The following is a 12,096-nucleotide window of genomic DNA, read 5'->3' on the forward strand; positions in this document are numbered from 1 at the left end:
GGCCCGGTAGGATTTGTTCCACGGACCGGTACCGGTCCACGGACCGGTGGTTGGGGACCCCTAATTTAGACTACAACATCCCAGCTATTTCTACACTCCCCCGCCCTGCCTGGCCCTTTCATCTCAGGCCAGTTTGAGGCCTTTTTCGGCCTCCCAAAGGCTTGAAGAAAGCTTCTGCAGGCTTCGCAGGCTGAAAACTAGCCCCGTTTCATCACTTCTGGTATTTTTGGAAAAAACAGGAAGTGATGAAACGGGATTAGTTTTTGGCCTGCAAAGCTTGCAGAAGCCTGCAGAAGCCTTCCTCAAGCCTTTGGGAGGCCGAAAAAGGCCTCAAACTGGCCGAAAATCAGCTGTGAGGTAAGGGGGCAGTGGGGGTGGGGGTGAATTGCATGTGCATGCGTAAGGGGCATGTAGGAGGGCACGTATTGCCTTCTGGACAATTTTCTGGGCACACAATTTTCGGCACCAAATAGGTTAGCCACCACGTCCCTAATCCCTCTTTTCTCTTGACTAGACATACACAATTCCTGCAACCAATCTTCATATATTTTAACCTCCAGGCCCCTAATCATCTTTATTGCTCTTCTCTGCACTCATACATGGAAAGTTAAGGACTACCAGTATAAGTAGGAGAAAGGCTCTGCAGACCACCATCATCATCATCATTTAACGACCCCCATAATCCCTTGTGGGGTGGAGTCTGGGCAACTGAATGGAGCTAGCAGAATGTTCTACTGGCCGGATGCCCTTCCTGTCGCCAATGCGGAGTTTTGTTCAGCAGATATATTCTCAGTGTGCCCGGAGAGAGAAATATCTGCCTATCTACCTAGGATCGAACTCACAAGCCTCTTGATCGTGAGGGCGAGAGAGAGAAAGATCCACCTTTAGGCCACCGTACCACTCCAGAATGGCTCTGCAGATGGCTGCAGAAAATCAAAACGGAAGTGGCAGGAAGGGTGCAGGATATGTGTTTGTCCCTTACCCCATCCCAGTGGCTGGAGAGCAACACTGGGGGCTCGCTCTCTGCCTCCCATCGGGTCATGAAGGAAACAAGTTAAGCAGTTCAAGTCTGTACCAATTCCAATATTCCCAATATTCAAACAGAGCTGCTGCTAGTTCACACCGGTTCTGGGAAACCGGTAGTTAAGATTAGGCGCAGTTCAGAGAACTGGCAAATCCCACCACTGGCTGGCCCTGCCCCTGACCATTTTTTTTGTCTGGGTTTTTGGGCCATTTTCAGGCTGTTTTTAGACCATTTTCAGGCTGTTTTTTGGGCCCAAAACAACCTGGAAAATGGCCTGAAAACAGCCCCCCCAAGCCCCAAAACAGCCTGATTTTGGGGCCGTTTTCAGGCAGTTTTCCAGGCCAAAATGGCTTGAAAAATGGCCCAAAACAGTCTGAAAGCCGGCCTGAAAACTGCCCAAAATAGCCTGGTTTGGGGGCCATTTTCTAGGCCAAAAATGGCTTGAAAAACAGCCCAAGAAACAGCCTGAAAATGGCCCCAAAACAGGCCGAAAAACGGGCGGGGTGGGGCCAGCCAGTGGTGGGATTAGCCCAACTGCCTGAATCCTACATCTGTCTTTGAGGCGAGTGCCTGAAAGGCGGGGCTGGATGTGATGAGTGACAGCCCCCCACCCAGTCACATGACCAGCCGGCCATACCTACCCAGCCAGAGAACCGGTTGTTAAAAATTTTTGCAGCCCACCACTGGTTTCAAGTGGTGCTAAACAGTTTCCCCTTGCTGAAACCTTTAAGTGGCGATCAGCACTTGGCTTCTCTCACTCCAGAACCCAAATCTCTTTCTTGCCACGTCCGAAAGCTCACCTGGATTCCCAGGGCATGACGACCCCGTCATCTGGGCCGCCGATCAGAATCAGCTTGCGAATGCGCAAAAGGTTTCTCTTCCACGCTGCGAGAGGAGCAGAATTTCAGAAACGTGGTTGCTTTCCCAGTTTCTCCCCTTTCCCTTCTCTCTCCTTTCCTCCTTCTTGCCCCCCCTCAGCAGTAAACGAAAGAGAATTTTCCCCGTGCCCTTCTAATACGAAGTTTACAGAAAATCTGGAACCCCAAAGGTGCTTTTTTTTCAAGAATCAGCTGGACTTTTTGGTTTTTCTTTGAAGACGTTTGCTTCTCATCCAAGAAGCTTCTTCAGCTCTTGAGGAAGAAGCTTCTTGGATGAGAAGCGAAACGTCTCCAAAGAAAAACCAGAAAGTCCAGCTGACTCTTGAAAAAAGCATCTTTGGGACAACCATGACCTGGATGACTGAGAATCTCCGTAGACAGAAACTTTGCAACTTTTCCTACTATTTTTATAAAAGCCATAAGCAATAAAACTAGTTCTACTTATTTCATCTTTCCCTATTTGACGTTCTCCATGTCTTGTTGCGATTGCCCTTTCCCAAAGGATTCTGGGAGTTATGGTCCTCACATTTCTGGAAATTCTGAGATTAGGAGAGGAGTATTTTAAGCCATTAAGTGGGGAAGTTGTGAGTTGTTTGCAGCCCACAGAAAGGAGAGGACTGAAATGGGGGACAAAAAAACATGCCTTCCGTTTCACTGAGATTTGAGGACACCTATAAAAGATGTAATCCTCTACATTTAATGACCCCCATAATCCCTTGTGGGGTGGAGTCTGGGAAACTGAATGGAGCTAGCATATTTAATTTAATGGCCGGATGCCCTTCCTGTCACCAATGTGGAGTTTTGTTCGGCAGCTATATTCTCAATGTATCCAGAGAGAGAAATATCTGCCTCTAGCTCGGATTGAACTCACAGCCTCCACCTCTAGGCCACCGTACCACTCCTATAAAAGACATTATACCTCTTAAAAAGCAGACAAAAAAATACAGGTAGTCCTCAATTTACAACCATTCATTTAGTGACCGTCAGAAATTACAAAGGCACTGAAAAAAGTGACTTAGGATCGTTTTTCACACCACTTTCGCAGCATCCCCCGGTGGTCAGGTGATAAAAAATTTGGCTGCTTGACAATTGGTTTGTATTTCTGACAACTGCAGTATCTCAGGGTCATGGGATCACTTTTTGCAACCTTTTGATGAGTAAAGTGAATTGTTAAAGCCATGATTCACCTAACAACCTTATTACTGACTTAATAACTGCTGCGGCTCAATTAACAACTGTGTCAAGAAAAGTCATAAAGTGGGCCAAAATTCATTTCATAAAGGTCTCACTTAGCAACAGAAATTTTGGGCTCAGTTGTGGTCATAAGTCAAGGGCTACCTATATGTTTGAGGGAGATTTAAGTGGAATCTATTTTCTCTTTAAAATGACTAAAAATGAGCCTGGGTATTTCAGCTTCACCTATTCCAGTGACATCATCATTTCACTGGCCCCACCCTCACCTGGCCCCAGGTAGAGAGGACGTTCCAGGCCAAAAATAGATTTTCCTGCTCTACCTGTGGACAAATTAAACAAACCATTCAACCTTCAGGAAATTTCTAGTAAAGTTGTCATATCTGATGCCTTTAATTAATCCTATTTTTTCCCTTCTGGCTTTGTTCCTCTTTTACTTTAAGATTTGTGATCTGTCAATTGTTTTTATGAATTAATGCCTAGGTTAGACTACTGTTTCCTGACCTGGTTCAACTTTAAGAGATGTGGACTTTGAACTCCTAAAATTCCCCAGGTACTGAGCAATTCTGGGAGTGGAATTTCTGGCTGGGGAATTCTGGGAGTCGAAGTTCATACATTGCCAAGATTAGAAAATGCTGGCTTAGGCAGTTTGCAAGAAATGATGCAGAAAAATAAAGTTAGTCCATGCCATAATAGCTATCTCCGAAGCAAAGATTTTGAATGGCATTCCACTGTTATCCCAAAGCCTGAAAGGGCAGGAAATTTGACAAGCTTGAATTTTAAAGCTCCCAGCTAATCTAGCTTGGCCAGACCTTTGTGAAAGGTTGGGGGGGGGGGAAATTGAGCTATGATTTTTCCAGTCAACTTGTATTCTCCATATTAGGAAATGTTTTGCTTGCAAATAAAGTCATGTGTAGTCTCGTTTCTAAACTACTGCTGGAGGTACAGAGGCAGTAAGGTAGATTGGACAGGCTCCCAAAAACAATCCCATTTGGCAAGAATACATTGGAGATTTGGTTTGCTCTGGGGGTTTGAACAGAGAATCATAGAGTTGGAAACAGCTATTTTGGGCACTGAATCCAACTCTTCTTGGTGCAGGAATTGAACTAAAGCATCCTGGGCTGATAGCTGCCTAGCTAGTCTTTGACAACAACAGAGTCTGGAATTTCAGTCATAAATCGTGGGGTTTTTCCCCCCATAAATTGAGATACCACATGATTGGATTTTCATGATAATACTTACGATGGTTGCAAAGTGAGTCAAACAGTTGTAAAGTGAATCATGGTTGTTAAGCAAATCTATTTCTTCTTGTTTTTGCCAGAAAAGAGTCACTCTGAAAGTGAGATGGGTGGTACCTCAGTTGGATTAAATCAGTGGTGTAGGGTTTCCTGCCTAAGCAGGCGGTTGGACTAGAACCGCGATGGCGAACCTATAGCACGTGTGCCACAGGTGCATTGCAGAGCCATTTGTGCTGGCACACGAACCGCAGGCCAACTTACCTCACTGTGCATGCGTGTGCTTCACAGCTGATTTTCAGCTGGTTTGAGGCCTTTTTCGACCTCCCAGAGGCTTGAAAAAAGCCTCTGCAGGACGAATAGGCCCATTTCATCACTTCCTGTTAATACCGGAAGTGACGAAACGGGCCTATTTGGCCTGCAGAGGCTTCCTTCAAGCCTCTGGGAGGCCAAAAATCAGCTGTGAGGCGTAATGCAGGTCAGGGGGAGGGAGGTGGCTGGGGGGGATTGTGCACGCATGTGCAGAGGCCGTGGGGGGCCACGCATTGCCTTCTGGGTGCTGGTATGTGAGCGCACGCACAATTTTTGGCACAGGAGCCCAAAAAGGTTAGCCACCACTGGACTAGAGGACCTCCAAGGTCCCTTCCAACTTTATTCTATTCTATTCTAATTAAAAATGTACCAAATTGCAGCCACGTGTCCACGGGATGCTACAACCAATCATAAATGGGATTCAGAGCTAATGTGATTATGTAACTATGGGAGGGAGGGAAGGGACAGATGTTACAACTTCAAGGATGGGTCATGACCAGCTTAAAAAAAAAAATCTGTCGTAACCTCAAGTGATTGTTAAATGACCAGTTGTACGCCAAGAACTATCTATATCCATCCTTGTTTGGCTTCAATTCAGAAATGAAGATTCTGCAGCCTACCAGACATAGATGAACTAAAACTCCCAGCATCCTTCATTGTACTAGTCATACTAGCAAAGCCTTGTGGGAGTGGTAGTTTAACAACCTTTGAAGTGCCATGTTTTTGCATTCCAAACTGGACCTTGGCTTCAACTGCATTTTTCTACCCTGGCAAGAACAAACACCAGTTCATAGTTTAGCAGCAAATTCTGGGTTGGTGCAAGTATTAAGGCAACTAAGATAATATTGGTGGTCTTCTACTTACAACAATTCATTTAGTGAATGTTCAAAGTTACAACAGCACTGAAAAAAGTGGCTTATGACTGTTTTTCACACTTATGACTGTTGCAGCATCCCCATGGTCACATGGTCAAACTTCAGAGGCTTGGAAGCTGACTCGTATTCATGAACGTTGCGATGACCCACGGTCACATGATCAATTTTTGCTAACTTCTGATGAGCTAAGTCAATGAGGAACCCCGATTCACTTCACAAGCGTGTTAATAACTATAATACAACTGCAGTGATTCACTTCACAGGTGTGGCAAGAAAAGGTCATAAAATGGGGCAAAATTCACTTAACTGCCTTGCTCAGCATTGGAAATGTTGAGCTCAGCTGTGGTCCTAAGTTGAGGACTACCTGCATTTTGAATTAACCACAAAGGAGGAATATATGCGACGTTTGCTATTTCACCACTCTCCCTTCTGTTACTGGAAGTGAAGGATGTCAAAAAATATTTACCACTTGCATTGGGGTGAAATCTTTCGTCATTCAACACGGCCAAGAAATTGCTATTGTTGAGGTAAAGATCTCGATGGTGTGGGTCTGAAAATGGAAAAGACATGGGGGGTGGGGGGGTGGGAAGAGAGAACGATAAAGAGAGTAATAATAAACAATAAAGATCTTGTTTTGTTTCTGTATCTATCAATTAAATCACTAAATCAACCTTGAGATTTAGGGCAAGGTGCCTAAATTTCTCTGCCCTCCTACATTTTAGATATAAAAGTAGATCTGAACCAATTTTTAATACTGGAAATGAGCAATTAAAATGCTAATTTAACACTTTTGGCATAGACTATTGTTTTATTATTTTGGCTGGGTAAGTAAATGCCTCATACAGCCCACACATTAGAAACAGAAAATGTGGATAAACATTGGCTTATTAAGGAATTATGTTGATGCAGATGCCAAATCAAACATCCCGTTAAGACATTATTTAGTTTTAGCTAAGTCCATAGCGTGAATTCAGTGACTATAATTTGAAAGCCACAGCTTATGGTTTAGTGAATTGTATTCACTCAACCCAATGACATTTGGCCATCCAACTTGGCTTAAGACAAGAACCAGGCCAAAAGATTAGTTCACCCATTGCATTAACCACAATGTCATGGTGGTTATCACTTAGTGTTATTAGCTGAGCTACTGGAACTTCAGCAAACCACATTTAAAACCAAACCATGGCCTCGCACAATATATGAATTCACCAATATAGGTGAAAGCGTTCTTGGAGAGAGAGAAGTTCCATGAAGATGGGCTCCAGCACGAGTCTGAAAGCTCAGAAGACAAAAACTTCTAGTCCTGGCGACCGACCCAGATTTGATCTTGCAACATTATGCTGAGACACGCATATTGCCTTCGTTCATAAGTGAAAACAATTTAAACCAGTGGTGGCTAACCTTTTTGGGCTCCTGTGCCAAAAATTGTGTGCGCGCTTGCGCTCACGCGCTTGCATGCCGGCACCCAGAAGGCAATGCGCCCACCCCCACACATGTGCGCGCAATCCCCCGCCTCTGCCGCCCCCTTACCTGCACTGCGCCTCACAACTGATTTTCGGCCGGTTTGAGGCCTTTTTTGGCCTTCCAGAGGCTTGAGGAAACCTCTGCAGACTTTTCAGGTCGAATAATAGGCCCGTTTCGTCACTTCCGGTATTTCCGGAAATACAGGAAGTGATGAAACCGGCCTATTATTTAGCCTGAAAGGCCTGCAGAATCTTTCCTCATGCCTCTATGAAGCCAAAAAAGGCCTCAAACCAGCCAAAAATCAGCTGTGAGGCGCACGCATGCACAGTGAGGTAAGTTTGACTGCGGCTCGCATGCCGGCACAAATGGCTCTGGGTGCCACCTGTGGCACACGTGCCATAGGTTCGCCATCATGGGTTTAAACCCTCCAAAGCCCCCCATGAAATGCAGAATAACTGCTGAAGTCAAAAAGCAGACCGAATTTTACCATTCCAGTAGTTACAGATAGAGATATCTTGGCCCAGCTGTGTGTAGCAGATGCGATACAGATTGCTTTTCATGTAGTGTGGAAAGAGCCACTTCAAGTACTTGGTGTCTGAATTGAGAAAGAAACGTAGAGGAAGCCAATGAACAGTTTTCCCACCACTGTTTTAAGTTCAGGATCTCCTATCTATCCTTTCGTAACCCAATCTGATGTTTCCAGACAGGGTGACCCAGTATGCTTTAGGAAGGATGAAGCACAAAAGGCAACTAACTAAATTTACTAAAAGTAAATAGCTATATGCATCCCAGCCCTGAGGTGGCATTCAGCAGGTTCTGACCAGTTCTGGAGAACCGGTAGCGGAAATTTTGAATAGTTCAGAGAACCGGCCAATACCATCTCTGACTGGCCCCGCCCCCATCTCTTCTCTGCCTCCCAAGTCCCAACTGATCACCTGGATCTTCTTTGGTTGCCCTGCACAGGAGAATGGAGCTGGAAAGCAGGTTAGTGGGGTGGGGAGGGAATGGGGATTTTACAGTATCCTTCCCCTGCCATGCCCACCAAACCACACCCACCAAGTCAAGCCAAGCCATGCCCACCAAGCCACGCCCACAGATCCGGTAGTAAAAAAATTTGAATCCCACCACTGATCCCAGCTTATTTGGGAGCTGAAATCCACTTATTTGGAGGCAGCTCCAGTTGGAAAATCTAGAAGGCGGGGCTGTCAAAATTCCAGAGATTTCCATCTTAGCAATGCAAATATAAATAAATGTAGAAAGGTAAATGCAGGTAATCCTCGACTTACAACAGTTCATTCAGTGACCAAAGTTACAAAGGCACAGAAAAAAAGTGAATTAGAGACCATTTTTCGCACTTGTGACCGGTGCAGCATCCCCATGGTCATGTGATCAAAATTCAGATTTTTGGCAACTGACTCATATTTATAACCCTTGTAGTGCCCCAGGGTCACGTGAACAGATTTTGCAACCTTCTGACAAGCGGAGTCAATGGGGAAGCCTGATTCACTTAACAGCCATGTTACTAACTTAACAACTGCAGCGATTCATTTAACAACTGTGGCTAGAAAGGTCATAAAATGGGGCAAAACTCACTTAACAACTGTCTCACTTCGCAACAGAAATTTGGGGGTCAACTATGGTCGTAAGTCGAGGATTACCTATACAAACCTATGTTTAAATATAATAGAAACAAGTGCAGAAATGGAGGTGCAGAAATGAAACTTCTGGATTGGTCAGACAGGACTAAGGGGTAAGATCATCATCATCTCTTTTTAACGACCCCATAATCCCTTGCAGGGTGGAGTCTGGGCAACTGAATGGAGCTGAATGTTTACTGGCCGGATGCCCTTCCTGTCACCAATACAGAGTTTTGTTCAGCAGATATATTCTCAGTGTGCCCAAAGAGAGAAATATCTGCCTCTACCTAGGATTGAACTCACAACCTCCTGATTGTGAGGCAAGGGCTCCACCTCTAGGCCACCTCACCACTCCAGGGCAAGGGATAAGAGACTGAAAATGAAATATTCTATTTTTTTGCTGTAGAAACGACTAGTAACTATCAGAAATGTAAAGCAAAAAAGTTGCGTTTCTAATTGCACTTTGTATTCTACTGCACTGAAAAGAGTTGTAAGTCTCTGCTTTTGTTTTCTTTTTCCCTGACACTCCAGACCTGCGTCCCAAAGTGCCACACTAATGCCACCAGAGTGTCCCTTGTCCTTGTTTCACTGCAGCACTTACCTCCATATTGCCCCATTTGTGGGGAGGAGAGAGAGATGAATGTGTCCACATTGTGGTCGGGCATCGTAGAGAGCAGAGCACGACAAATGAGCCCTCCTGTAGGACAGAGTGAAAATTGTCAGGGAATTGCGTAGCCGGTATCCAAATGGAGTCAGAGACGCTGACACAGACTTGTAGTTTTATATTAATAGCAATAATACATAGACTTATATACCACCTCACAGCGCTTCACAGCCCCTCTGTAAGTGGTTTACAAAGTCAGCATATTTGCCCCAACAATCTGGGTCCTCATTTTACTGACCTCGGAGGGATGGAAGGCTGAGTCAACTTGGAGCAGGTCAGGATCAAACTCCTGGCAGTGGGCAGAGTCAGCCTGCAATACTGCATTCTAACCACTGTGCCACCGAGGCTCTTGCATTTGACATTTTGATGTACATTTTGACAGCATACTTAGCAGCAACCACAAATGGCTGTAAGCTATTTGAATACTGCATTCTAACCACTGTGCCACCATGGCTCTGATGTTAAATAAATATATTTAAGGGGTCCTTGGTGCTCTCTGAGCTTGTTTTCTTGCAGATGTTTTATTATCCTAACTAGATAACAACATCAGTGCTATCGGTAGTAAGGAGTGCTGTTTGATGTCAGTTTATATTCTGGTTTCTTGCCTCTCTGTGTGGTCTTATAGATTCTTCGGTTGGGCTGTTTACTGATGGATCTTTGGCAATTTCTTGATTGGGCTATTGTTTACTTGGTTGTTGGTCTGAAGATAACCATGGAGTTAATCTATACTGATTTGGGTGAGGATTGCTGGTGGGGAAATGCTGGAGTCTTTTTGTTCTCTTTTGGGTTGGTTGGTTGTCTCTTTTGCATTGTCTGTAGATGTTGTTAATGTGTATGTGTCTATTGATGGCTGATTTGTCAGTGTCAGGCTCCTAGAAATTCCCCTGGCATTTTTGGACATGGCCTGGTCTAGGATGGTGACATTTTTCCAATTGAAACATTTTTCCAATTGAGCCCTCTTTTTGACTCGTGCAGTATATAAATGCCATTAACATCTACATTTACAGTAAATAAGATAGGCACATCAGTACATCGTGAGGTAAATCGGGGAGCATACAAACCACAGAGAAGAAAGGGGTGGGGAAAAAGGGGTAAACTCCCCCTCCACACCCATAGCAATCGATCAGAGCAGACTGACTCACATAGAAGCCAGCGCTCTTCAAACTTGACCACAACTGTGTGTTGTGGCTCACCACACAAGCCCACTGCTCCAGCTACTAAATTTAAAGATTTTAACAGAAAATAATCAAGTTTTAGAAAAGGGGCAACAGCTCCTTCATCTCCCAACATAATTCAAGTCTACATAGCATCCACATCACAACATTTTTCTCTAAAACTTCACCAAAATAAAAAAAAAGTTGTTCTTCTATCTTGACTTTTGGGGCCTTCCATAAAAACACCAAACTTTCACAATATGTAGAAGATTTGAAGGTTAGAAGTGAGGCCTTTGGAGTACAACTTACAACCACCTGTTTAGCAACTGCTTGAACTTATAATGCCACTGGAAAAAAAGTGATTTACAACTGGTCCTCACACTTATGACCATTGTAGCAGCCCCGTCCAGGTTTGGGGGCTTGGCAACTGGTATACAACACCCCAAAGACCTGTGGTCACGAGTTGCGACCTTCCCAGCCACCTTCAGACAAGCAAAGACAATGGAAGAAGTTGGATCTGCTTAATGACTACGTGATTCACTTAAAAAATGTTTAACAACCGTAGCAAAAAGTGTCAGAAAAATCAGGCGTGACACACACTTTGCTTAGCAATGAAAATTCAAATCCCAGTTGCATCTGGAAGTCAAGAACTACAGATAGCTCTCGGCTTACGACCACAATTGAGCCTGACATTTTTGTCATTAAGTGAGTTTTGACCCATTTTATGACCTTTCCTGCCATGGTTGTTAAGCGAATCACTGCAGTCGATAAGTTAGTGACCCAGTTATTAAATGAATCTGGCTTCCCCATTGACGTTGCTTGTCCGAAGGGGATCACATGACCTTGAGACACAGAAACGGTCTTAAGTATGAACCAGTTGCCCCATGCAGCTGAATTTTGATCACACAATCACGGGGATGCTACAAGGGTCATCACCATGAACAACGGTCACAAGTCACTTTTTTCGGTGCCATTGTAACTTCAAACAGTCACTAAATGAACTGTTGTAAGTTGAGGACAATTTGTAACTGTATTTCTCTTCAGATTTGGAAACATCTGTGAGTTTCGCAAGGAGATTATGACAAGTGGCATCAAAGATTATGACAAACATTACAGATATTTGCATACGGAGCAAACTTCCTAAATGCAAGCTAATAGCAATAGCTCTTAGACTTATATACTGCTTTATAATGCTTTACAGCTCTCATAATAACAGAATGATGCTTGTCCTGGATTGGCCTTTCATGAACAAGCTGACCGGCCCTTTTATTTTCCCACAGAGTTCCTGAGGTAAACATTGCTTCAGGCCAGTGCTTCTCAACCTCAGCAGCTTGAAGATGTGTGAACTTCAACTCCCAGGTCAAAGAAGGGAGGTTTAAAGATGACTGGGTGGTGTCCGTACAGTCCGATCATCTCTTGAATACAGGTTTATCTAGGCCCCGGGTTGCAAGCCAGGATGTTATCAAAATAGATTTTCTGCTTTAGGCCTCCAGCTCAAACAAATATGGAGAAGATGATACGGTGAAGCTCATACACAAAGAGGAAGGCTTTGAACTCTATAGGGCCGTGATGGCGAACCTATGGCATGCGTGCCAGAGGTGGCACGCAGAGCCCTCTCTCTGGGCACCTGAGCCGTCGCTCCAGCTCAGCTGCGCATGCGTG

The 12,096-nt window shown here is 44.5% G+C and overlaps 1 protein-coding gene across 10 annotated transcripts in view; it reads right to left on the reverse strand.

Annotated features, from left to right (window-relative positions):
• Nucleotides 1-12,096, reverse strand: part of PPT2 (palmitoyl-protein thioesterase 2) — a 73,641-nt gene that overhangs the window by 7,160 nt on the left and 54,385 nt on the right. For all 10 annotated transcript variants that reach the window (XM_087953307.1, XM_026687614.2, XM_026687617.2 and 7 more), the window contains 4 exons: nt 9,218-9,313; nt 7,467-7,574; nt 5,982-6,065; nt 1,825-1,909 (listed from right to left, as the gene is read on the reverse strand). In XM_087953307.1, coding sequence (XP_087809433.1) covers nt 1,825-1,909; nt 5,982-6,065; nt 7,467-7,574; nt 9,218-9,313 — 373 coding nt within the window. The remainder of the gene's footprint in view (nt 1-1,824; nt 1,910-5,981; nt 6,066-7,466; nt 7,575-9,217; nt 9,314-12,096) is intronic.

This window comes from Notechis scutatus, chromosome 2 (assembly GCF_049901735.1).
Source record: "Notechis scutatus isolate UNSWTSFEM ecotype Mainland chromosome 2, rNotScu1.2, whole genome shotgun sequence".
Classification (NCBI taxonomy): Eukaryota; Metazoa; Chordata; class Lepidosauria; order Squamata; family Elapidae; genus Notechis; species Notechis scutatus.